Source organism: Lytechinus pictus, chromosome 12 (assembly GCF_037042905.1).
Source record: "Lytechinus pictus isolate F3 Inbred chromosome 12, Lp3.0, whole genome shotgun sequence".
Taxonomy (NCBI): Eukaryota; Metazoa; Echinodermata; class Echinoidea; order Temnopleuroida; family Toxopneustidae; genus Lytechinus; species Lytechinus pictus.
Window position 1 is genome coordinate 22,721,485 of NC_087256.1, and position 27,966 is coordinate 22,749,450.

The 27,966-nt window shown below is 35.5% G+C and overlaps 1 protein-coding gene across 1 annotated transcript; it reads right to left on the reverse strand.

Moving 5' to 3' along the window:
- Positions 1 to 538: 538 nt before the first annotated feature.
- On the reverse strand, positions 539 to 27,920 carry LOC129273702 (pre-mRNA-splicing factor SLU7-like). Its single transcript, XM_064107297.1, has 16 exons — positions 27,837 to 27,920; positions 24,547 to 24,733; positions 23,197 to 23,344; positions 20,289 to 20,369; positions 19,282 to 19,446; positions 18,748 to 18,816; positions 17,291 to 17,370; positions 14,617 to 14,662; positions 13,769 to 13,866; positions 11,584 to 11,651; positions 10,704 to 10,843; positions 9,133 to 9,189; positions 5,747 to 5,851; positions 5,049 to 5,249; positions 3,758 to 3,994; positions 539 to 2,381 (listed from the first exon to the last, which is right to left on the reverse strand). The coding sequence occupies exons 2-16, from the start codon at positions 24,705 to 24,707 to the stop codon at positions 2,190 to 2,192; spliced, it is 1,848 nt and encodes a 615-aa protein (XP_063963367.1). The 5' UTR covers positions 24,708 to 24,733; positions 27,837 to 27,920; the 3' UTR covers positions 539 to 2,189.
- Positions 27,921 to 27,966: the final 46 nt, after the last annotated feature.

Here is a 27,966-nt window from a genome sequence, read left to right on the forward strand (position 1 = left end):
TGCTTTTCTTTCTCTCTTTCCAGCAATTACTGTTTCCAATCTCTCTTTCTCTCCCTCACATGCATTTTTCTTTCTCCCTTTTATGTACTATGTGCTTGCTACTGTACCTGTATGAGTTGATACCTGTTTTTTTTTTATACTATTGCGTAAACTTATTCCCTTTTGATGTTATAAAAAATGACAAAATGCCTAACCCATGAGCGCAATTTCCTTTTTTAGAGGTCCTGGCTCATTATTTTGTACATATCTGTGATTGTAAATGATCCTGACATTGATTTTAAATGTTGGAAAATAGATTTAAATTAGATTTTGAGAGGGGATAAAGTCCACATGGAAGTGAGGGGACTTTCAAGATGGCTTTGCTAATAAGGGGCTGGTTTCAAATCTATAACAATTCTATAAATAAAGGGGTGAGACAGATCATGAATACATCTTCAATATGAGGATGGCATGTACATGTATATCAGGCAGAAATACTAAATAAAAAAGCCTTAAAATAAGATTAAAAATGAGTAAAAGCTAGTAACACAGAGAGTGATACGAATTAAAAATTTATTTGTAAAAAAACCCCGAACATTTATCGACACTTCTGTGACGTAGGGTGGAAGAAATTGTTACAGTCATGTACATGTATATCGTAACTGAATCTTCTAGTCAAAGAGGAAATTGGATCTTCTTAGGAAATACACATGAGTAATTATGAAGGTAGAGCACGGAAAGATATTGTAGTGGTCAACTTGATAAAAACTGATCAACTTGATGGAAAAAAAAATCGCTTTGGGTATTACATGTACATGTATTACCAATTGTTACCATTTTCATTAATTCAAAGAACATAATTCAGACTGAATAAGAAATTAATGAGATTAATTGTACGCTTGATTTCTAAGATTAATTGTACATTGTAGTCAATGCAATCAATCATTAAAAAAAAATTATACGATGAAGGCTAAGCTTTGCGTCATGGGCCCCAAGTCTTCCATCTTTCACCTGCTGCTATTGCAAGGATTTTTTTTCTTCACGTTTTATGAGGAAAGTAGCCACCAGGTCTTTCACTTCATTCCCGCTGCTAGTGCGAACATAGTTGTTTCATATCAGTACTTTGAAATCAACCATTCAAACCTTCCTTTCTTTTCCAGTGATATTGCAGTGGTTGTTCTTCAATATTCTCTTTGAAATGTGGTCATCAGGTTTTCCAATTTTTGACGTGCTGTAAGCGTAGGGATTATTTTTCAGTTTATGATTAAAAAAGGCCTTTCAGTATTCTATCTTGTACCCACTGATATTACAGAGGTCTTTTCTTCAATTTTCTTAGAAAGGCCGCCACAAGAATTTCTTGCTCTTCTTCTTTTATTTGAAGAAAGTGGCCTTTCAGTATTCCTTCATGTATGCACTGATATTGCAGAGGTTCTTCTTCAATAAAGTGGCCATCAGGTTTTCCTGGGATAGTTTTTCTTCTAAAATGAAGAAAGTGTCCGTTCAGTTTCACATGTCTTACTACATGTAGCTGCTACTGCAGTGATTGTTCTTCAGTATTTTGCAAGAAAACACTATCTTCACACCTTTCCCAATAATATTGCATTGACTAATCTTTCATACATTGCTATAAACTAAAAGCAGCCATGAGGTCTTCCATGGCTCAAAGTCAGCCAATCATCTTTCAATATTATGGGAAGTTGATTCAAACAGTGTGCTGACAACGGCCTTGTGAGAGGCACTAGACATCCCTGTAATATGCCTGCATCTTCAGATGCAGACAATCAATCTCTCTCATTGAATCGAATGATAGATATTCTTTTGCATGATTCAGGCTACATTGGTGCAATGGTAGTGAGATGATTTTTAGCATATGAGGCAATGTGAAGAATATACATACATGTAGGATTACATTGCATCTACTGGCCATTAATTTCAGCTCCACTCTGGGCAACAGACATGTTACTTGGTGAACATCCTTAAGGTGTCAAAATCCCAATGAGAGCTGATGCTGGACCGTCTTTGACCTCCAATATTGCAGGGAAAATTCTTTAAAATAGCATCTACATGTACATGTATTGCTCATGAAATACCATTCTACTCTGGGTGATGGACAGCATCTGTTTCTTGGCAAACATCATACGGGTGTCGAATTCCAGAGACGGCTGGCACTATAGACCATCTTTGATTGCCGATACCATGGGGATTGTTCTTTAATATTTTGTGAGGAAAGCGGCCATCGGGTCCTCCATCCTCTGTCTCTTGAGTCTATATGCTTCCATTTCTTCTTCCGTTGGTTGCCTCACGCTGTCGTACGACTTGAGGCTGTTATACGGTCTCTTCCTCTCGTCCATGGCAAGAAGTCGGTCGACCTCCCTCTCCTGCTCTTCTTGGCGTTTCATGGCCTGATGATAAAGAAAACACAATTGAATGTCATTGGATTTTGATCATGCATGATAGAATCACATAATGACATAGAATTAGAGAGCTCACACACTGTCCAAAAACACTAGTGGTGCTAGCAAAGCAAAAGTTCTGCTATGTATAAACAAGCTACAAATGTAGCTGAAGTCTACGGCCCATATTCTGAAGTCAGGTTTTATATAAACTCTGATTTTTAGTTGTGGTTTAACTATGGAAAGCCAGTTGTTACAAAAATCTATAACAGTAGAGGTTCAATCAGCTCATTTGACTCCCAAAACATTATTAATTGCCGGGAAAGGATAAGTATGACAGTTGTCTTCACCATTAAAGAATTCGTAAAGAGCACAGTAAACATGAGAAGCATTCACTGTAAACAAAATTTTGAAACATTTGGCTTCCCATAATTTTAGCACGGAGTTAAACCATGGTCTAAGTTAAACCGGACTTCAGAATACGGGCCTACATGTACAAGTTTGCACCACCCATCAGCATTCCTAGCTACATCCTGATGGGGTCAGCTCACTTTTTAAAGGAACTCCAGCATGTGTTCACCAATTCCCAAGGGGAAGACAATTACACCAATCGATATCAATAGGTAGATAGAGCTACAGTGCATTCTTTTGAGGCAAAAAAAAAAGCACTCCATAAGGTCAATAGGTCAAGGGTGCACAAAGTTCCAAACTTTTTTCTATTGCATGTACAAATGTGGAGCATTTTACTTGTTGGTATGGCCCCATATACTGTTAATTGTGTACTTGGAGTACTTTTCCTTTGCCGCAGCAGTGCACAAAGAGCTCCATCCAGCTCATTGATATCGATGAATTACACCAATGAATAAGGGGTAGTAATACATCTTCATCTTCAATGACTTTTATACATGAGAGAGTTCATGGTTCATCATGTGGTTGGCCCTAAAAATGACTTTTGAGTTTGATAGAATGAACTGAAAAAAAAAGAAAGATGTGGGGTGGATATTGAAAGGTCACAAAGTGAAGAATAGTTTTAAAATCTGCATCGTGAAAAAGCCTGTTTAAAAGAGGAGAGTTTTCATTGTTTTAGCACATTAAACAGTCCTTTCCTGGTGTAAAGATCCAATGAATAACCTACTACTAGTAGATGTAAATTCTCTCACGCACATTTAAAGGGGAAGTTCAACCCGACGTAAATTTTGACTAGACTTTAAAAACAAAAGTAAAAAAAAAAAAAAAACATGATGACCATCCCTTTTCAAATACAGAGCTGTTACACTAATGCTCCCCAAATTTTAACTACAGATATGACAAAACTAGGGCCTAACTGAAAACATCTCAGTGAATCCAATCAAGAAAATTTCATAGTATATTTGCGTCATCCTCACCTCCATAATTTTCTTTTTCCGTATGGCTTCCTCATCCTCTTCCTTCTCTTCACTGCTATCTTCACTACTACTGGAATCTGAAGAGTCTGACTCGTCGGAGCTATGTCGCCTCTTCTTTTTCTTCTTCCCTCTCTTTTCTTTTTCTTTCTGTTTTCTCAGCTCCTTCTGTTTCCTTTTCTTCTTTCTCCTCTTTTCCTTCTTCCTCTCCTTCTCTAAGTCTAGCTTTTCCTTATGTTGCTGAAAATGTGAACCAATAATGAATTTCAATAAAAAAATTCCAATAATAATGATAATAATAACAATATATGTGACTTATTAAGCGCCAAATCCACTCTGTAAAGTGCTCAAAGCGCATAAAGTAATTCATATATGTAAATTAAAATGGAGATTCTATTTTTTTCTTATTCTTGATGACTAAATATTGTTTGTAGCCTGCAAGATAATGCATTCATAACAATTATATTTAGGAAAAATGATATGGGATTTTTTTTTTCATTTCATAGGAAAATTATGTATAGAAAAGCTAACTTACTTGTATTACATTGTATAGCATATCTATATGTTGCATCAATTTAATCTAATATCACAATAGTGGTTTCATTGTTACAAACAGTTACTGTACATGATGTATGGCACTAAACTGTAAAGAGCCTGGTTCAGAATATGAAAAGGGCTTTTAACATTTTGGCTATGGACATAGGATGGTCTATTTATAATGCGGAAGTCCTCAAAATGAGAGAAAGTTAGATTATTTCCATCAATTCCAGTGCCAATACAAGCACGCACATGACATCACCATGACATCACACCAAATAGTACATCATAACAATTCGGCCAAAATCAACTCCACCACACCACTCACATACTTCTGCCTTCCTCCCATGCCACATACACAATGCAATGCGACAGAAACCATGCAAAAAAACTTGGCACCCAAAATCGCTCACTTAAGAGTCTTCAAACCACATGATCAATCTTCCGAAAACTTCACATTGACTAAAAATAATTCAGCCACAACAAATCTTTTTTTTCAACATAACTTTATTCATAATCATGGAAAATCAAGATCATTATCAGGAGAAAAAATGGAAATCCAATTAAAATCAAGGAATGTCATTGATGCCTGAGAAACATGGTGGTAGGATATTGTGTTTCAAGTTACAAATTCAATGCAGAAGGAGGGGAGATCATTAAACCATTTGACAAAAGGATATGATAGGCATTAGATATTCAAGGAAGTAATTAGGTTAATAAAACAGAGAAAATAGGGGAATTTTGAAATAATTCTCACCTCCACAAGTGATTTTTGAGGCTCATCATCCTCCTCTTCATCATTTCTGGGGATGGCGTCAGAAGGTTCAGAAGGCAGGATGACGGAGTCTTCTGTGGCAGCCATCCTACCCGCTGCCCCAGTGCAGTACGAGCCTCGAACGAACGAATGGCAGCAGCGGTAGCCCCACTGGCCATCTCTCCAGTACGACCCCCAAACACTCTGAAAGACAAGATTTAATAGAGATTGCAATGGCAAAATATGACTTTAGAAAGTGTCACATCCAATTTAATTGAAAGCTGGAACCATATTTTATTTGAAAAACTAAAAAAACAAGGAAAAAAGTGCTTATAAAAACATTATCAAATTACTACTACTACTACTACTACTACTATTCCTTCTACTGTTTCTCCTATTGAATATGCTATCAATAATATTTAAAACAAAACAAAAAAATATATATTTACATACATGTAATAAAGTACACACACAAAAATAGGATGGTAAATATAATAGGTAAATGAAAGTATATAATGAAGACATCAAAGTGAATTATCAATTTTGAATTATCAATTTTGATAAAAAATTAAGGAATGCAATTTGATTTAAAAAAATCCTCTCATCAAAACACTTGTCAATGTAAAAGTTTCTACTCTTATGATGGAACCACTTAAGAATTGCGAGGGCGTTGATTACACCTAGAGCGTTGTCATACTTACCAAGTGATTGGCCAGGAAGACGTCTTCTTCATACTTGGATTTGACTGGAGCCTTCTCTTGTCCTTTAATAACAGTACCATGTCTTGAATACTCAACATATTCCTCCTACACAAGAATGATATAACAAAACCCAATATATCATTCATGCAAATTATATAGGTCAAATTAAATTACATATTTGTTTCATGTGGTAATCAGGTCAGTAAAATAAGAGGATTTCTAAATGTAGGCCGAGTAAGAGAAGTTCATTAGTGAAAGTTGGAAGGATATCTGCTATCACTTCAAAAATTATAGCTTAATGTCTCAAGCAGACTTAATTCGATCATAGCAATATGATGCACCAACTTCATCATAATGACAAATGTTAATCCTACATGTATTAATGAATATTTATGTGAAGCCTTCCAACTACATAACATATTCGTACTATTTTGATAATGTCAACTTAAGATAGAAATTAAAAATAAGCAGAGTTTGTGAAATTTTATTTAACTGTCTATAAAAAATTTGTTTCTCATGTCAACAAGAAAACCATGGCCTGTATTCTGAGTCAGGTTAAAAAATAAGGCCCGTTGCGATCCAAATTTCAAAGAAATTGCAATAACACTTGATATGAACATTCCAACCGATAAAATCTTAGCAATCAGAATTCAGATTTGTGATAGGACTACTGAAATTGGAATTGAGTCAAGTTCGAGCCTCCCTGTAGGTATAAAAGCAAAATCAATTCCAAATCGCAATGACGTCATTATCGCCTGCGACTTGAAGCTGATTTGGACTTTACTCCACACACAGAGCTTGCCGCAAAGCAAAATTTTGATTTTATTATTCCTAATATTATGCCGAAATTCAAATAAAATAATTTTGCTTCTTTGAAATGTCACATTTAATGCAAAATGCGACTTACTAGGAAATTTTGTCGCATCGGATCGCATAGTGTGCGCTCGGCTTAAGACTACGGTCTAACTCTGTGCTAAAATAATGAGGAGTTAAAATTCAAAAATTCTGTTTACATGTATATTGTACATTTCCTATGTTTACTTTTTTGTTTCCTTTTGGTTTCATAATGAAGAAAAATACTTAACGGGGAATGAAACCCTTGGAACAAGTGGGCTTGAGTGGAAAGAGTAAAATAAAAGAATAAGATCAAAGAAAGTTTAAGAAAAATCTGATAAATAATGAGAAAGTTATGAGCATTTGAATATTGTGATCACAAATGCTCGGGAGATCCTCCCATTGGCAATGCAACAAATATGTGTCATGTCACATGTGAACAACTTTCCCTTTGATGGACTATAAAATACTCCCAAAATTGCTTCATTTTGCTCTTTCTTATGGTGATACAATCTCTTTATCCATAATATATTCTTTGAAAATCTGTATTACAAGCCCTCCTTTTAGACTATATAGTAGAATTCATGATCTACTGATAGATGTGATAAAAGAGGCATTTTAAGTGAAATATACACAAAAGCAATGGGAAAGTTGTTCACATGTGACATCACAAATCTTTGTCGCATTGCCAAAAGGAGGATCTACATTGCAATAATGATCTAAATTAAAATGCTCATAAGTTTCATATTATTTTTCTTGAACTTTCATTGCTCTGTTTCTTTGATTTTCTTTTTTTCACACAAACGATTTTGTTCCAAAGGTTTCATTTTACTTCAAGTTATCATTCCCAGACAATTACGAAAAATTTGGGTGACAAATGACTTAATAAATTGAATGTGTACTGTTAGGGATTTGTGCCCAAATTGGCTATCCATAGCTTAACCACAACTTTAAACCATGGTTTAATTCACCCGAGTTCAGAATACGGGCCTTTATCTAATTTCATCACGGGTACATGTACATGCAGTAGTACAATCAGGGTACTGGTATACTAAACTGTCTCATTCGACTAAAAAAGTTGTGTTTTTCCTCAATGTGCGCTGTGTGTTGTAACAAGTGAATTGATATCTCTCTTATAAGATTGTGAGGCATTAGGTCATCCACTTTCATATTGTTTTGTATGGGTATGTACTTGTTTAATAACATTTTCTATCAATTGCTTCCATCATTTTTTCTGGAGAAGACACTGCTGGACAGAAATGGATTTGACAACATTGGAACAAGTAATATCTGGAAAATATGTAGATGTGGGCGAAGTGAACATTATAACATTGTAGCATATACATGTACATGTACCAGTGTTCTGTTTCTACATGTAGGTACATTATTTATCAAGTAATGTTTGACTACTGTATGCATAAAAAGAAAAACAGTGAATTTGGAAAATCAAATTATATGTAGCTTTGGGGGTTTTCAGTTTTTAAACAATCCATTTCAATAATAGATTTTAATTGGTAAAACAAATGAAAAAAAAAATGAAATTTTTTCTTTCTTTCAAATCTCACACGTGTTTTTTAATCCTCTCTTGGTCACAGCCTCAGGTTGAAAAAAAGAGGCCAGTATGGACAGATTTCACCATCTTCCTTGCAAGCAAACATTATTTGCATACCAGGCAAAACATTAATTTTATATTTTCGGGGATACTTTTCACAACTTACAGCCTAAATTTGTAACATGGGACAAACTTAAACACTGCAACAAATGGGTATTTTACAGGGTTCCTTTTTTAGTTTCCACGGCTCTTTTGGGTATTTGGGGGTGAAATTGCTGCCCCAAGCCCCCGTGTAATTTTAACACTGTTGTGTACTTCAAGATTCAAATTCATGACAATTTAATACATGTACAGTGCGTATTGAAATACGTAAACTATCAGCCTCCCATGGGAAATAAAGGCTGTATAAGTCTTTAAAGACATTGGCTAACATTGATTTGACTTTTTTAAAATTTGAGCTTCAAGGTCCCACTTGTCACCTGTGTCTGTGATATGTTTAAAAAAAATGAAGCACAGAAAAAAAAAATCGCATCCAAAATCATTATTTGGTGCTTCAAAAAAGTGAAATATAAAGTGACCGGAAACACCTTTTTAATTTCATCACGTACACTTATGTATTTCATTATTATCGGCAAGATAGAAATTACACAAAATCCTTGATTATAATGTTTCAAAGCATTTCTCTTTTTGGGGGGTTGGTTTCAAAGGTTTTAGGTTGATAGAAGTGCATCCATGTACATGTTTCATATCTCCTTTAGTTTTTTTTAATACATGTCTTTAACATTAACTTATGCCTTTAATCATGGATGAACACAAAACTGCTCATACGTCAGTACAATGTATTTTCTCGATTATACCAATGACAAAAGAAACACATTTCCGAGGTCTTGGTGTGTACTTTTAATGAACTGCACTGTATCATTATTCACATGTATTTCTAAAGTTGCAGAGCATCATATCGTAAAGTGTGGGGGAGGTTTTATTTTCAAATCTGACTTACCGTTTGAGCCAGCAGCAACTGCTTAGGGGGCGCCTCCAAGTGCTCTTCACCACCATACTGTTATGAGAAAAAAGCAAAAAAAAACATTAAGGAATAGATTAAACCTAAGAACAAGTCATTGAAGCAAACAATGATTTCATGTGAAAGTTTTTGGAATCAAGGTTAATTCTAACAATATCATCACAGAGGCAATTAATGCACAAGTCAGAATTCAGAATTCCAACATGTCAGAAACTGACAGATATCGCTTCTTTATTTATTTATTTCAAATATTTTAAAGAAGGGTAGCCCAATCAGCAACAAGCTGGTTTCCGTTGGGGCCCTTCGTAAACAAACACAAATATAAAACATGGTGACACATTCAAATATAAACAAAGAATAGAGCATATTAAATACTAATATTGAAAAATTAAATAATAAAATAATCATAATTAACTATGGAAAATAACACCTTTCAGGTAGAATCTATTAACATAAAATTGTGCTCCTGTCACTTCTTTCATCAGAACACCTGAACCTACTCTTATCAGATTATGGCAAGCTGCACGACCAATTATGGCAAGCCGCACGACTGACTCTGGCCTACCCTGGAGTCTGAATTGTGTTTCAACTTACAAAACATTATAAAATGCCGAACTACCCCTTGCCTTTCTCATAAAACTTGTTATAATAGCAAATTTGCAAAACACTGGAATTGATTGGATTGGCTGATAGTTAAACTGTTATAGAAAATTATGCGTTTGTTATCATAACAAGTCCTCATGAAATGGGATGGTATTCTGGTGGGGAAAAACAGAGAAAAGGGGGAATATTGAGTATGTAGGGCCTAACTACTTGAAGCATGACAAAAATATTTTTGAAAATAGTTATGGCTGATGAGCAAAACTTACTGTGTGCTTGACATACAGTCTCATGTTATCAGGATATTATGGTACTGAAAGAAATGACAAAATTTACAACTGCTAGACCCTGTCATGAATTTTATCCGATCTTTTGCTTGTTTGTAATGGAATGATGCGCGTCAAAGACACCGTTCTCTAAAACTAGTTTACTGGAAACCGGGTCAGGAAACCAGTTTGGAAGATCACTTTGCTAGCGTTCCCATTTGATCACACTAAAGTGGTTTTCAAAATCACTTCCCGCAAAGCGATCTTGTTGCTATGGAAACGCTCTCAGTGGGGTGACACGTTTTGCGCGAAATTCGAAACCGCAGTGTAGGCATTTTACACCTGCCGTGTGGAGTAGCGCGCTCAATATGTGCGAAGATGGCTTCTCGAAGAACGGATGTGTCCTTACATGTACTTACGCTAAAACCAGTTTAACGAGGCAAAGCGATGTTGAAAACTACAACGAGAGGTGGTTTTCTGAACCGGTTAGGAAATCGCTTCGACCGTTCTCATTACACGTTAAACTAGTTTTAGGAAGGTACATGTAGTGAGAACGGCGTCTAAGTCATCTAAATGACATCCACCAGCATACCGATTCTGTCATATCTCTTAGAAAAAAAAATATCAAGAAAAGATAATGTCTAGAATACTGCCCCTGCTTTCTAAGGCTCTGAGGAAGCTTACCTTTTCGAGTATGGTCTCTTTCTGACTTTTCTTGAAGTTTTCCTTCTTGCTGCCAAATTCTTTATGAAGGAGGTCTAGCTTGGTTGGCTCTGCCTGGAGATGGACATCGGTACCGCGGTTGGATGCGTCCCATGCAAACACTGTCAACAACAAGTAGATCAGGGACAACCGATTGGTAAAAATATTACTTTTCAAATTTTTAACAGATGCCAAAAAGAATGCCAAAACATAATTAATTTTTGATGTATTTTATTGTTTTAATATCAAGAGGGTCCGTGAATCCAGACTACTGCCTCCTGCTAAAATAATGCAAAGCCAGGACCCTGTTGCATAAAAGTTACCATTATGGTAACTTTGCCATCTAATGGTAACTACAATGGTAACGCTGATCAACAGCCAATCAAATCAAGGATCCCATACAAGTTACCATTGGATGTCAAAGTTACCATAATGTTAACTTGTATGCAACGGGCCCAGGGGTTTACAGATCAGTACACAAATAAACGAAGGAACAAATCACTGTACATTAAAAAAACTTTTTTTTTCTTCCTACAATGCAAATTATTTGTTTCTTGGTGTTCCAAACATTGCATTTTGAACTTAAGCAGATGAATGATACTGATGGAGAAGCTGTGCCAACACCCCAAAAGAACAGTCCACCAATTGCAAAGTAATTTATAACCTACAATAAAAACAGCTATATCAAACACCATGCAGGCCTAGATACAGTGGGCGATTTCAAGTTCAGTGTTGACCTTTTGGTATTGGTGTTAGGTCAATTTTTACACGATTATAACGCCAAACATAAAATGAAGATGGTCCAGAAGTCACTCACTAGTCGACTTGAAATCACCCAGTGTAATCATTAATATCAACTTACTCTGTGCTTTTGCCATAGAGACTGTGTCACCTCCTTCTCTTATGAAATTATCTCCAGCAAACTTTAGACTGTAAAAAAGAAAGAGATTAAAATTTGATGTGTACATGTATTTGCAAATGCATATCATAATTAGCAAGTTAAGAACAAGAGAATGCTCTAGATACCTTGAGTTTAAGTCAGTCTTTAATTTGCTCATATATTTTTATATTTTCTTTATCACATCATATTGTTTTTGATGTTGCATGTTACACCCCTTTTACATTACTAGTACTTTATAAAAGTTTATTTATTTCTATATATTGTAAATCAACCATTGGCATTGGGACAGGAGGCTTTATGCCACAGTAATTTAGTTAACTTTTTCTGTCCCTGGCATTCCAATAGTTGATATTCCTTATCATGTATTGTCTATACTGAAGTGTATTCTTACTTGTATTTTCTTTGCAGAATGAATAATAACAATAATTAATATGAAGTTCAAACAATCTTTAAAAATCAAATGACTACAGGGTCAGATTGTCAAACTAAAGATGATGCATGCACACTCATATTTTTCTCATATAACTTGTAATACTTATTTTGGTAAATGCAGTGATAAGGTACTACACCACAAAGAGCTTCGAATTTATATACTGGCAATTTATGAAATCCAAATACGTCTACTCCCATGTTGGGGGTTTAAGATATTATCAGACTCATAGATGGATGCATCTCTATAAAAATCAGAATTTTTTGGTGTGTCATATCAAGTCTTGCTATTGACAATAACCAAAACTCCTGGATGTCTTTTACTTTTAGGACCCAGTAAGCTCCGGTAGCATGAAGGTATGAATAGTATACAGTAGGCCTAGTATACAGCAAAAGGGATGACACGAGTAGGATGATTTACGATTCCTCCTCAAAACGTATAAAGAGATCAAGAACACACTACGAAATCAGATGCAACTAGGCTAGCACTAGCTATGAGTGTGAGGTATGAGTAGACCGGAAGTTGTTGGGTCACACATCGATGAACAAGAAATAGAATTTCTAGTTCAGTGCACAAGGTGAATGGCAAATTCATGCCTTGTGCTTCATCCTTCGACTTTTAGTTATTGTCAATTGCAAGAACTGGTAGTTTTGCTACAGCCTTGGTAGAGGATCATTACTGTGAATGATATTGAAGTATTGCGATAAAATGCTGATCTTAGATAAGTTTTGTGGCTGTTATACCATATTTCATCAAATGATTCTTCATGAAATGTTTTCACTGATCAGAATGAGCACCCTCTATATGAAAGTAATGTTTCCTTACAAATATGAATACTTATCTTGCAAAGCTATCATAAAGGTTTGTGCACAAAATAGTTACCTGAAACCTTTTTTACCCAAACCCATGATCAATAAGTGGCTTTCCACCAAAGGAAAAATAAATGTGCCCTTTAAGAATTTGTAGTCAGCATCTTGCTTTTTTCATTCAGAGATTTTATTTGTAAAATTTTTCTCCTCAAATATCGGGTTTTGCAACTACAGAATAAGCTATGACATCTATGACCTTTTGCCTAGTGATTAAGAAATTAGATAAGAGGAGCATTTCATTAACATTTTCTCCAATAAGTTGTTGGATCTGACAACTTTCCTTGAATTTGATTGGCTGAGAAGCACTGTTACTATGGCAACTGCTGGAAGACACAGACTTTGTTGGATAAAACGTCAAACAAGTCCTTTCATGCAATGCTCCCCAGGTCATTCCAGATGAGCCAAATTGGAAGTTGATCAATTCCTTATTTACCATGATTAGATATTTCAATCGAATGACATATATGACCTTTGACCTCAAATATCTCACAAAGTTCCCATTCAGTTCACTGTCCTCCATGTATGGATGCATCAAACAAGTTTGCATCTGGTGGGTGTTTCATAAAGCTGTTCGTAAGTCAAGACCGAGTTTAAGAACGACTGGTGAACCTTTCTTATGCGCTAAACCATTGTCAATGAACAGTTAATGGTGAATATAATTTACCATAAGGATCACCAGTCATTCTTAAAGTCACTCTTAACTTACGAACAGCTTTATGAAATGGTCCCCTGATCCACTGTAGCATTTTGAATTGAATGAGAAGAAAATGCCTGATGACATAACGCCTGCAGCACCCCCTCCAGGGGGGGGGGTGGGCAGTTAATAAATGTTCAATAATATACTCACTCATCGGGATTTGCTCCTACATCTTTATAAGGATTATCCCTCATCGATCTTGTTTTGGGGTCGTAGTAGGCCGAGTTGGGGTTCAGGTTGTACAAGTACTGTGTTCAAAGGATTGGAGAGAAAAAAGTGAAAAACATTTTAGTTTGAAAATACAAATTAAAAAAAAAAAAAAAAAGCACATAACAGGAAGCTTTGCAAATGTTTGACTCTTAAAATCAAATGATTCATATTTCTCCATCAAAACAAATGAGAAGAATCATACAAATGTGTCCTGCTCCATAATGAATATTCAAACAAGGTAGGAACATTATCTTGCATTTTCATAATCATTTCACTTGAATAAATTACAAGCTGCTGAAAATTTTTACGTTCTGAATTTTTGAAGATATCATTTGAGAAGATATTTTTTGTGACTACAAGCATCCATCAAGGTTGCTCAAAAAGCTGTAGAAAATATAAACTTTACAAGGATTCTATCAAAACAATCCAGCACAACTTCCATCAATATCAATAGGTGGATAGAGCTAAAACACACTCTTTTGAGGCCAAATAAAGTACTCCTAAGGGTCAAAAGGTCATGCCTGCACAGAGTTCCATACTTTCTTTCTATTGCCTAAGCACGTGCATGTGCATAAGTGGAGTACTTTGATTATTGGTATGGTCCCACATACAGTTAATTGTGTACTTGGAGTGCTTTTCTTTCGCCCCCACAGTCATGCGTGCGGCAGCGCACAATGAGCTCCATCCAGCTTATTGATTTCGATGACATTTACTGAGAAAAATAAAAAATAAAAGTAAAATAAAAAACCAAACCCCAACAACAAAAAACACCTGCAGGTATCACATACCTTAGCTGTGTCCTCACGAATGCGGAGGTTTCTCACTGTAATTCGCCTAAGGAGAGAAAACAGAGACAGAAAACTGCCAAGCTAATCTGATTTTTCTTCATACATGTAAAATATGTTAGCAATATTCCGAATAGGGAATCCATGTTTTCTAACACCAACTTTAAATTTGTCATAACACATGCCATGTGAGATCTGATGCATTGCAATTGAAAACATGATAGTGTAAGGTAGCAACCAAAGAGAAATAAAAAATAAAATCACATAATTTTTGTTTTCAAATATTTCTGTATCTTTTTCGGTTTGCATTTCAGAACGAAAAAGGTGTACATGATGCAGTACAAATTGATACTGTAACGTATTGAAGAAGACAATCAAAATTTGATTGTTTTTTTTTCATCAACATTTCAAAAGCATGTTTTGCCTTTCTTAACAATAAGATGTATTATATTTCTTGTGTTGGTAGAAAAAATAGTTATGCTTATAGTCTGAACTCCCATACAAGCAAAACAAAAATTTCAATAACCCTCAAAATTATAACACTGAAACATCATCCTACAAAATGCCAAGACAGGACGGATGAAAATAAATTTGAATATAATGAAGATCTTTCCTTTCCGACTAATGCGCATTTCTTACGAATTTCCAGGTTAATCCTATAATTATAGGAGTGGTTTACGTGTATGCACTGCCAGATAACTTCCTAAACTGATACCGTTCTAAATTGAATGCATTCAAATTAATTACACTGCATTCCATTAGCTTTCCGACTCTCCTCCAAAATATTATTCTACATGTACATGTAGGTCACATATCACAGGAGGAAATCCCAAAGGTTGAAGGATTTCTACTATGAAATTAGTTTACATGTTTTAATGAAAAATACATGCTTTAATATTCTCCTCCATTGCTGGATTTATTTCTCATGAATATATTTCTCTGGATTTATTTCTCATGAACATATTGGCTTAAATTATATCAGACAAATATAATTGAAAAACATTAATTTATTTCATTAAAACAAGGTTTCTTTTTATAATCATATAAATCATGCAACATATGAAACATAGCTTGTTGCATAAGAATTTTTTTTTTAGCATTGCTATTACTACTGCTTGTGTCATCAGTACAGGTATCGTCATTGTCAGATATTCTACATGAGAGCAAATTGCAATCAAATTTTATATCTATAATTAACACGATGAAACATCTTAACTAGTGCTGGGCGATCTTTTGATATTTTCAATATTATGCCATATTGAAAAAAGAAATAGAACGTTCAATAATGGTTTTATGATTATGTTGATACATCACAGTAATACGATATGAGCAAATTATTGCTGATTATGAAAAGTTAATCACTATTATATTGACCATCTATTAAATGCTGCTTTGTATTGCTTTAAACCAACTCAGAACTTTGTAAGTTGGTACACAAATGTATGTTTTTAATGGACAAGCACAGATGAAAGCTATGCTTTCATTTCCTTCTTACAGGCCTGCTCTCATGGGAATGAATGTTATAGCACATTATGCTGAAGAAGCCCACTCCTAGTTGGCAACTAGTAGTAATCATTATTTTAATGGTTTCCTACGAAACAAGTTTTTCTTTTATATTAAAAGTAAAACCTACATGTACTCCCATAGATGGAGGGTGCATTATGCCCCCCTGACACTTATGTTCTTGTGATAAATTCACTGCACGGAATCTTTTTACTATGCTGCTCGCTAATTACTTGCACAAGTAACTTTTGAGACCAAATATTGGATGTCCAGTTACATGTTGTTATGAAATTATGCAACATTACAATGTACATGTATGTACAATAAGTGCATAACCGACCCAACATTGCTCCAATAGTTAATTTCATGTACATTATACAAAGTCAAGATAAAATGTGTTTTTCAGCTAATTTTCATAAATGAGTGACAATTATAGTAGCTTTTATTGATAACAGTCCTTGAACATGAGCAAAATAATATCGCCAAAATATATTTGTTGAAAAATAAAAATAAGGAAAAAACTAAGAAATACATAATTAAACAAAACAATCAAATACAAAGAGATCGATTTTTGGTACCAAAATTTGTTCAAGTACAATTTTTAAGAGCTTTATTTAGTGAGTAAGAGTAAGGACTATGATATCAAGAATATATTAGCAAATATTAATTCCCATCATATATAAAAAGTTACAGGACTTTAGTGAAATCTACCTACGCAACTGCAATAGGAGATTACATCATTCTCTACCACCATGCAAATGTTTGTCGCGATCCAACGATCCATGGTCTAGATTTGAAGGTTGGCCAAACCCCCTACCCCCCATCTCCCCTCCTTCTGGGAGTGAAAATAATCAAAGTACTCCAGGGCCCCGTCTGACAAAGGGTTGCGATTGATCCGATCGATCGCAACTATGGACGGCCAGCAATGTCAACATCTATTATGCAATGTTTGTTCAAAATATTTTCTAGCTATGATGTATATTCATGAATTCATCGTTGTCTTGAAAATTCACTCTGCTTCTCTTTGTTTACAAATGACATTGTGCACATTTCCTGTAGAAAAAAATTATGACACTAATGGCTTTCCATAGAGTTACGATTGATTGGATCAATCGTAACTCTTTGTAAGACGGGGCCCAGAACTATTATTAAAAGATTGAAGTGGCTATCATACCTTTTACTGTCAAAATTCGTTCCAGGCATGTCAAAGGAATCAGCATATTTATCCTCATCTGCATCACTTTCGTCGCTATCCTGTAAATTTACAAAGAATAACAATTTAAGACGCAAATACTACATTGTATTTATCAAACCCGAAATCTTAAGTTTACACATATTATTGTTTCCATGAAATAAGAGCAAGGATCAGTTCATCCACCCTGAAACCAACAATAAGTCACCAGAAATGCATTTTGAGATTGTCTTTTAGCTGGAAAAGGCATGCCCTATAAAGCATACCCCATACCCTAAAATGGTACATAACTTTCAAATTAATCAACAATAACCCTCACAAACACTTGATTGAATGTAGAAGTTATTTATCAAGAGCTTTAAAAAATACTAAGAAGAAACAAGGTTGAAAGTTTAGCGTTCATTCAAGCATGAGATGTACACACTATGCAATCTCAAACTTCCAAACACTCCTTTAAAAAAAAGTTTCAAAGGAGCCCTTGTATCTTTCTTTTGAACTTTACAACTTAAAATTTTGACAGTATTAAACAGAAGAATTACTCTTTCAAATAGGCTAATTTTCAATTTTTTGCATTTTGAAGACCAAATTACCATAATGGCTATTTGCAGAAAAACTTCCCCAGCAACTTGTTGTTGGTTTGGGGGTGGCCGGTCTCATATTGTATTGAAATAAAAATGAGATGAAAGGGATAATGCAAAGAGATAGCAAGTTTGGCCATATACATGTACATGTATTTATCTCTGTGAGTTGACCTGTATACTCATATGCGTTGAATTGCAATATTAAGAGGGCTTTACACGTTTAGATGAAAAATCAAATAATAATAACCTAATGGCAAACATTAGAAGGCAGTAAACAACATGAAGAAACTATGGCAAGGAGAGGACAAGCAGATGAAACTTAGAGTTCTCAGAGCCTGCATCTTCCCCATTGCAACCTACGCCTGCGAAGCTTGGGTGCTACTAACGGAAGGCAGAGCTAAGAATCACTGCTTTTGAAAGCAAGTGTTATCGCAGGATTTTGAGAGTCCCCTGGGTGCAACAACGGACAAATGAAGACATCAGGAATGAGCTCAATGTGCCTAGTGACTGGCTACTGCAATATGTGAGGAGACAGAAGCTGGGATATTTTGGTCATATCATGAGACACAATGGTCTGGAGAAGAGGGTCCTTGGGGCACACATTCCTGGTAAACGTAGTAGAGGAAGACCAAGATGTAAATGGGACAAAACAGTGAGGGAGGCATTTGGTACCATGGAGAAAGCAACTAGAATGGCTCAAAACAGACGGTTGTACCATGCTGCAATAAGGGAAGCTACGCTCTGATGAGAGCATGCTGTGACGACGACGACGAATGGCAAACATGGGCGATATTTCTATCTGAAATAACAAAAAAACAATTGGTGCACACACAAAAATAATAATTAAAATGTCCATACCCTTTCTTTCTCCAGATCCCCTGATATCATTTCATTTTGGAGTTTCTTTGCTTTCAGCTGTTTCTTGGCCTAGGGTGAGAAAAGAGAAAGAAAATAATTATGATACCATTCCATCTTAACATACTCCTCAATAATGACGGAAATAAAATAATTACGATACCATTCCATCTTAACATACTACTCAATAATGACGGAAATAAAATAATTATGATACCATTCCATCTTAACATACTACTCAATAATGACGGAAATAAAATAATTATGATACCATTCCATCTTAACATACTACTCAATAATGACGGAAATAAAATAATTATGATACCATTCCATCTTAACATACTCCTCAATAATGACGGCTTCATGTTCCTCTTGATTACATCCATTCCACCGATCCCTCTTACACGTATAATCAAAATGAAAATGGAGTTTGGGCTCTGATACCCGTGAGGACAAACCCGCTATCAAATTTATAAAAATCAAAACATTTTTCTAACAATTTCCTTATATCACGCAGCACTCCATAATCACACCTACCTCTTCCATCTTTGCGTACTCTTCAATGACGGCTTCATGTTCCTCTGGGTTATATCCGTTCCACCGATCCCTCTTACCATCGTAGTCAAAGTGGAGGTTGGGCTGCAAGTGTTCATCCGGGGCAAGGTCCTCCCCGGAAAATTTAGCGCCGACTTTACGCGGTCTCTGTATTAGGAAAAAACAAACCAACATCAACGTCTCTTTGAACTTGTTAGAGACTGAGTCTGAGGCGGGTTGGTAGTCTATGAATAATATTGTGTTATAGCTATTAAATTCACTAGTCTACAAAAGATTAAAGGCAATTCTTTGCCCATGATATACATATTTTTTAAATGAAACCTCTATTACATGTCCCTGGTAATTAAGATATAAAAAAAAATCCTGATCTACATGTATAGAGTATAGATAGACTTGATAAAAGTGAGAATTTAAGTAAAATATGTAATCTAATTGGTGGCTCTCAGAAGTTGTATAATTGTCACATCACACATGTTGGTTGCATTGCCAATAGGAGGATGTCAGCATCATTAGTGATCTCAACAATCAAATACTCATAACTATTATTTGTGAAACAAACCCCTGGTCTTCAGAAAAAATCTATGACATATAAACAATTTTTGTGATGTAGTGTTTCTGACTCTCACCTTGTATGTAATCAGAGAGTTGTGCATTTGAATTTCATCGTGGACATGCATCCTTTGGTAATGCATTAATCCACACTTTGCCACTCTTCACCCAGGTATCAAATGGTTACCTGGTAGGATGCAAAAGCCTACATGTACGTAGTATGCCTAGCAATTGAATCTTGGAACTTTTGTTGGAATGCTCCTCAGGGAGTGAAGAAAGAGCATAAATTGTGAGGGCATGTCAGGATCCGATGACTGGAGTATTAATAATTACAATGTAAATCCTTTAATAGAAACATAAAATATTAAGTGCTAGAAAGATGTAACCAATATCATATAACAAGGTCCTTGTACAAGCTCACTTGGAACAACCAATCTTACCTCAACACAGTCCTTTTTCTTATGCGTCATTGAGCCACAGTTCTCGCATGCACCTTTCCTAAACTTTGTAGACATAGACCCCTGTTGCAAAATAAAAACAAAGGAACATAAAATTGATTTACACATGGAAAATCAGGAAAAACACAAATAAAAAGTGTGCACATCATTTCATATGGATTGGTCTCAATGCCTCATTTGCTGGCCTAGGACATCTTTTGGGGCTCTCATTAATTTTTCCCTGTTTTATTTGTACTTATATATAAAATTGCCTCTCTCAAAAGTGGCCTTGACCGCCAATGATATTGAAATTTAAAGGTCAATTCCACCCCAGAAAAATGTTGACTTGAATAAATAGAGAAAAATCAAATTAGCAAAACGCTGAAAATTTCATCAAAATCGGATGTAAAATAAGAAAGTTATGGCATTTAAAAGTTTTGCTTACTTTTCACAAAACAGTGATATGCACAACTCGGATGAGACACTCGATGATGTCCCTCACTCACTATTTATTTTGTGTTTTATTGTTTGAATTATACAATATTTCATTTTTTATAGATTTGACAATATGAATAAGGATCAACTTGACTGAAAAATCATATACATGTAGTAGTAAACAATGCTCATTCCATATATTCAGGGGTAATTAATCGTTGTTTCATTTGCCAATGAGGAGAAAAATAGAATATTCCCTATTTCATACAATAAAATACAAAAGAAATAGTAAGTGGATGACGTCATCAGTCTCCTCATTTGCATACCCACCAGGATGTGCATATAACTGTTTTGTGAAATTAAGGAAAACTTTTAAATGTCATAATTTTCATATTTTATGTCCGATTTTGATGAAATTTTCAGTGTTATGCTTGTTTGATTTTTCTATTTTTATTCAAATCAACTTTTTGTTGGGGTGGACTTGTCCTTTAAGGTCTGTCAGTGATGTGTGATTTAAAGAATGTCCGGTGGCAGTTTTTGCAGCATTGGATATACATGAGGGCAACGGGCGATTTCGCCCTCATGATAGCCCAAATTGCCCCTAAAATCCAGTCAGACCGCAGGTCCCTATGCTAATGAGCAAAAAGGCCAGATTCATCCAAATCATCTCGTGGCTGAATCCTCCTCCTTGCAAAATCTCGTGATTCGTGAGATTTTCTTTCTCTAAGAATTTACCTGTTTTAACCTCAAGTTAAATGAAATATTATTGCACCATCAGATAGAGTTAAAGTTACTCTTTCATATTGGTCATTTATTTTGTATACAATATTTTGTTAAATAAGTAAATTTCTGGCCTGAAATTGTGCCTCAAAACTGAATTTTCTTCCTCTGTTTTCTTTTGCAAATTGTGCAAAACTTTTTATTTTGAGCCTCAATGATATCTATATCACCATAAAGCTGAACTTCTGTACTTTCTCACAATGCCACTTTTGATATGCGGCACCTTTTAATCGGGTCAAGATCACACTTTTCCCACCAAGGTACAAGACGAGATTTCTGAAATTTTGTACTTGCATGAAATCCAGAGTTCTGATTGGCTGGATAAGGTTCACAGAACAACAGGCGCGGGGTATTTGAGGAGATTACCACATGGGAAGTGTGACCTTCCCACGAACCCAAGCACTGGAACCGTTGGAATTTGCCATTGTGTGGTCTTTTTGACCAATCAGAGTGCAGTATACTTGTTTTCAAGCTGCTTTATGTACTTGGCAAATGAAAAGTGTGATCTTGACCCGATTAAACCGATTCTTATTTTGAAACCTATATCATTTCAAAGCATACATATTCAGCTTTATCATGATATAAAAATCATTTGGGCTCAAACAAAAATAAAGTGTGAAAAAAGCAGCTTTTGTCAGGTGAAAATATTTTTTTTGTAGCATATTTTAGATCAAAATTTTAACCTATATTACAAAATCTTTGAATAAATCCAAACACATGACCTGAAAGAATGATTCTTCTTCTTTACAATGGTACCAAATTCATGAAATTCCATGCATAATTAGAGCAGCAATGACCGAATGAAAAGAGGTGTTTTGGTCCGCATCAAGCTCATTAAATATGCAAAACATCTCAAGTCATGAATATCACTTGGATGAAAGAAGCCACTTTCTTGGGACCTGCAGTCTGACTGAAATCCCCCCATGCATGCTTTGGGGTGAATATTCTTTCACCACACGCCAGGTCACGCCAAGATCTGTCACAAACAAGATTCAAGAATTCTCAGAAAATCAATATTCTGATTATGGCAGAATAATGATATTACTTGCTATTACTGCACAATTGCCTGTTACCCCTAAAAAGTAGTACTTAAAATGACGGAAAAAAAATAGCCCCAAAATTCTGTAAATGCCCCCAAAGTGGAAAATAAAGATAGCCCATTAAAATCAAAATTATTTCCTACCCTGTTTTTTGTAACAAACATCCCACACCGAATAGTCCCCCATTATATATAGTAAATTGCCAATTCGTCCACTGCCAACTCGTCCACTCACCACATGGTCTACCTTCATTTAGTCTAATGCCATTCCATCCATCTACATTTCGTCTAACAACTATTTGGTCCAATCATCACATTGTCTAATCACCAGTTCATCCATTACCGTTTCGTCTAATAACCAGTTGGTCTAATACCCATTTAATTTCCTTCATTTTGCACAATTAATACTTTAGTTTAATTAGACCAAATGGTATATGAACTAACTGGCTGTTGGACCAACTGGTTATTAAACGGAATGGCATTAGACTAAATGAAAGTAGACCATACGGTGAGTGGACGAACTGATGGTAGACCAAATGATAGTAGACGAGTTGGCAATTGGACAAATTGGAAATAAACCTTATATACAATACGGTAAATGTACTGCATACAGACTTTCCCTTTTATATAGCTAAGAAGTTTTTGACAGAACTTTACCTCCTCCACACCTTTCTTGTACCAGGAACTAATGGCCGACACATCTTTCTTGAATCTCTGAGGCCGCTGATGCTTGAGGGTAGGTTTGTCAAAGCCAACATACCATGGTACTGTTGCAATGTATTGTGGGATATGTGGATTGATGTCCCTAGAGAACAGGAATAAAAAAATTAATTTTTATCAGAATTATCTCGATCATTTTTACTTCTTGAGAAGCAGATTGATTTAAATATATTTTTAGGCAGAGTGTCAGATTTTAGAGCGATTAACTATTTTTTTTTTCTGCTTCAGTTTTATCTTCTTTCCCTTTTTAGCATAATTTTTATACATGTGTAAATAGTGGTCAACTAATGTGTGCTGAACTTTACTTTCTTTTCAGTGCCTTCCCCCTAATTTGGAAATCCAGTGGTGGTATTCTGAAAATTGAGAGACCGCTATGATTGTCATAACTTTGTATCCTGAAGATTGTCTTCTCTCTATCAAATCTCTCCAAGTTCCTGCCCATCGTTTCACAGACAGCCCATTCGATACTATTGTTAGTTCCCAGTGAAAGCTCTCCTAACCTATAGAAAGGCCCAGGTACACATAGGGTGTATCCTCAATACAGTAGCTGGGTGTTGCAAGACTGCATGTTAATAAAGCTTAATTATAGTTTATACAGACAAATAACTGAGAAGGATTTTTAGAAGAGTGGGAGAAAAAATGGGGAAAAGTGGAAGAAATATGTAGGACATTCCTTCTTGTAACATGAAAATTATATTTTGGGAAAGTCATGAATGATGTGTGAAATGTATACCATAATCTAATCTAAATACATATCAATTTGTGCTTGACATAGTGGGCATGGAAGGAACCAGGATAGCATGGCACTTATTATGACAAAATTTATGAATGGTGGACCCTGTCAAAAATGTTATCATCATGCGCATTTATGAATTCTAAAAAAAAAAATTGTGCTTGCTAAAAATAAGAGGAAAAAATTATAACAAGATTAATGACAAAAGTTATGACATTGACCACCAGACTACTGATTCATTCATATCTCTGAAAAAAGATACAATATTGAGAGAAGACGATGTTCAGAATACCGCCCCTGGATTTGCCCATGCTTTATACATGTATGATATTGATTTTTCAAGGTCGCATAGAGATTTTATGACATACTTTCCAGAGAGCGTAAAGTGGCAGGCAGTTTATGTTCAAAAGCTTACCAAATGAAATGGAGTATTACAGAATACCTGGGTTATGGTAACACAAAGCTCTTGGTTACATTGACAGTTATGTGCAACGATCAAGGATACAAACCAACTATATGATCAATCACCTTTTGTTTAAGGCTACTGTACTTACTTTCCCTCTTCATCAACCAAAGCAGGAGCAGTACCAGCTTTACGAGCCTCTTCTAACTCCTTGGCCTTCCTCCAGTCCTCTCGTTTGCTCCCTTGGCTCGGGGCCTCCGTCTTCTGGGACATGGCCGCCACAGAAGGCAGCGTTGTCCCTTGATAGGACATGACACTGGTCTACTGGTCAGTACTTCCTAAGTGACAAAATGTACAAAAAATAAGGATGTCAGAGAAATTGAGCGAATCATATAAAAATGGATAAAAAAAGAGCTAAAAGTTTGGAACCAGGCCAATAAATTGACTTCAGTGGGACTAATTATGTATTCATGAGGTCATATCTCCGGCCCCCATGGACCGATTCGCACCCAATTTCGGTAGTGGGGGTATTTCATCATGCTCTAGCAAAATATGGTATCAAAAATGCTGAAATGCAAAATTGGAAAATTGATGACATCACACCTTGAGCAGGAAATGTGTGTATTTAAGTTTTGTCAGACATGTATCAATCAGATATGATTATTTACGTCTGGGACCGACCTTTAATGGCACCATCCGATAGACGTGACCAGGGTTCGAACCTCTGCATCAATTTGTAACTTCCTCACGTACGTTGGATTACAGGCGCACGCCACAACGCCCAGTTTTAAGCCGATATTACGACTAGTCTAATCTCCAAGAGTACAGTGGAATTATTTTTCTGACTAAATAAATCGATGCCATTGGGAACTGCACACACCTGAACATTTGACGGAATAAGGCCATATTTTTTCATACATGTATGTACCGGTATTTAACTTTCCTTACTAAATCTCTTATAATATATAATATATATTATAATTATATGCATGTATGACTTGATAAAATCCATATTTTATTTTTCAATTTTACTGGAGTAAAGGGGGACGTACATGTATAGAAGTCTTGCCACGATGGGTGCACGGCCGCACACTGGAGCAGACAAATTTGAAGGGCAGGGCCGGGGCTGTCATCTGTCGAATCGCAAAGCATGGCGCAAAGCAAAACATAGCAATACATTTCAAGATTTTATTAAACTTTGGTCTCTGTATTTGGTGGGTGGAGCCAACGGAGTTATGCGGAACAACCAATTTAACAGAGACCGAAGCTTTTGGTCTATTGAAAAATATTGCAATTGAAAACAGACAAGTATTAGTCAACCATTATTGATGCAAATGTCATTTTGAGTTTGTGAAAAGACATTTCAGAACAAAATATATTGCAGAAATTCCAAGCTGGAAAGAGTTCCTTTTGCAACAGCCACCCAAACATAAAAATCGATCAAATAGGGTCACTAGACTGGCCAAACAAAAGAGGGTGATTTTTTTAAGGGAGTTTGGTAAATGGATTTTTTTTTTTTTTTTGGGGGGGGGGGGGTTATCATAAAAGTTAAAAAAAAATAAATATAAAAATATGATTTTTTTTACAATATCACTTTTGCTTTCTCTTCCTCTCTCTTCCCAGCCCGAAAAGCCAAGGTAAACAAAAATATGTTTCAAACATTTGTCATTCATGTCATTATGACGTTTTATTTAAATTACTTTAGAAGTTTAGTTTAAAACAAAACTTTTAATTATGGAATATGGTCACGTATAACTTAAGAAGGCATAGACCAAAAGCTTCAGTCTCTGTATTTTGGTTGCTCCGCTGAACTACGTTGGCTCACTCACCAATGGGGATGATACTAGTAAAATGTCAGGAATCAGAGTTGTCCTGACCCCAAATGTCAGAAATTCCCAGAAACGACGCCGGTTATTCCCGTCTAAACTAAAGAAGGCAAGACAGGCACTAGACCAAAAGCTTCGGTCTATGTTAATTATGTTGGTTGTTCAGCTGAACTCCGTTGGCTTCACTCACCAAATACAGAGACCGAAGTTCTAGCGCGATCTGTACAGGGGACGAATGGCCATATGTTTATGTGTATTAAGTTCGGATAAAACAGGGCAGTGAAGTTGCGCGACAGCAGAGGTAAGTCACTGTTTTTGTTCCTTTTAACTTGATTTTCCCAGTGTTTTGGCAATTAATGCCAAGAGTAGGGTGTCTGGAGAAAAAAATTATTTATCTTATTTCAAGAAAATATCACATTTTCTTTGTGAATTTGAAGAGAAATGACCTTCAGACTGACAGAAATGTAACATTTTTGAAAAAAATCCAATTATTGGCTGCAAAAAAGAAGAATGAAATTAGGTAAATTTTCAGCATTTCTCTGCCATAGACTGTGTAGTTAAGAAATGAACATACACAAATCCAAATTTTTAGCTTCCGAGAGCTGTTATAAATTTATTATTAATGCCAAAAACTTGTCCATAAAGAGTCCAATAGGATTTTTTATGCTCTATCTGATGGTATGATTTTTATAAAGATTTGGAAACCAGATCACAATGAAAAATTGCGACAAAGTGAAAAAAATTGTGCAAAACAGAAATGTCATTTTCCCATAGAAAACGCATGGAGAAATGGCAATCTCAACACACACAAAAATAAGGGTTTGCAATTTATCTCTAAATCCTTATTTAAAATGATCATATAAACTTGTCCTTACTGTCAAAAGAAGCCCCTGAATTTTCTCTTTCCATACATGCCAAACACAAGTTAATAATCAATTCAGATCACATTTTTCTAGTACTAGTAGCCTGAACTTCCCCGAAAAAATGTGCCATATTTCCCCCTAAATTAGCCTGTTTTATGCTGACACTTTTCAGTGTGGCTTCAGACACCCTACCATTACCAAGAGGGAATATTAATTTGCATTTCAGTCGCGTTAATTTTCATAAGTTTGATTCATTAAAGACAAAAATTGAAGAGCCCCGACGGGGGGATTTTGCATTGTAAGTCCCCTAATGGTGGCTGCACGATAGCGAGCCGTCTGTGTACGAGGAGAAATTAAAAAAATTAAAAAATGTTAAAAAACTCCTCGAAACAGACGGCTGCCAGCTGTCTAGACAGGCACTAGCTCATGAAAACATAAAAAATTTCCATCTTAAATAAGATGGGGGAACTGAACACGTTGGCAGGGCCAAGGGAGATTTTTAAAGGGAAAACAAAAGTATAATAAAAATAAAATTAAAGGAAAGGGGGCAGTTTTTAGTGGACCCACAATTAGACTTAGAGACATCAAATGAAAGTAGTGGGACCAGGCGCAAAATCTAGAAAAAAAAGGAAGGAATAATTTTGGCATAAATCATGAAAATAACGCAAAATTGCGAATACTAAGTTTCCCTGTGGTATATCAACCTAAAAATAGCATGTCGCTTCCGTTAAAAATTAATTTTTAACACTTACTGGCAAATATTGGATCCAAATACGCAATTCGTCGCGGACGCAGACATGACATAAATAGGGAAAGCATCATCATGCATATCGATCATGCATGGAGATCTTCATCTATAATTATGTTCATAGGTTTTGTTTA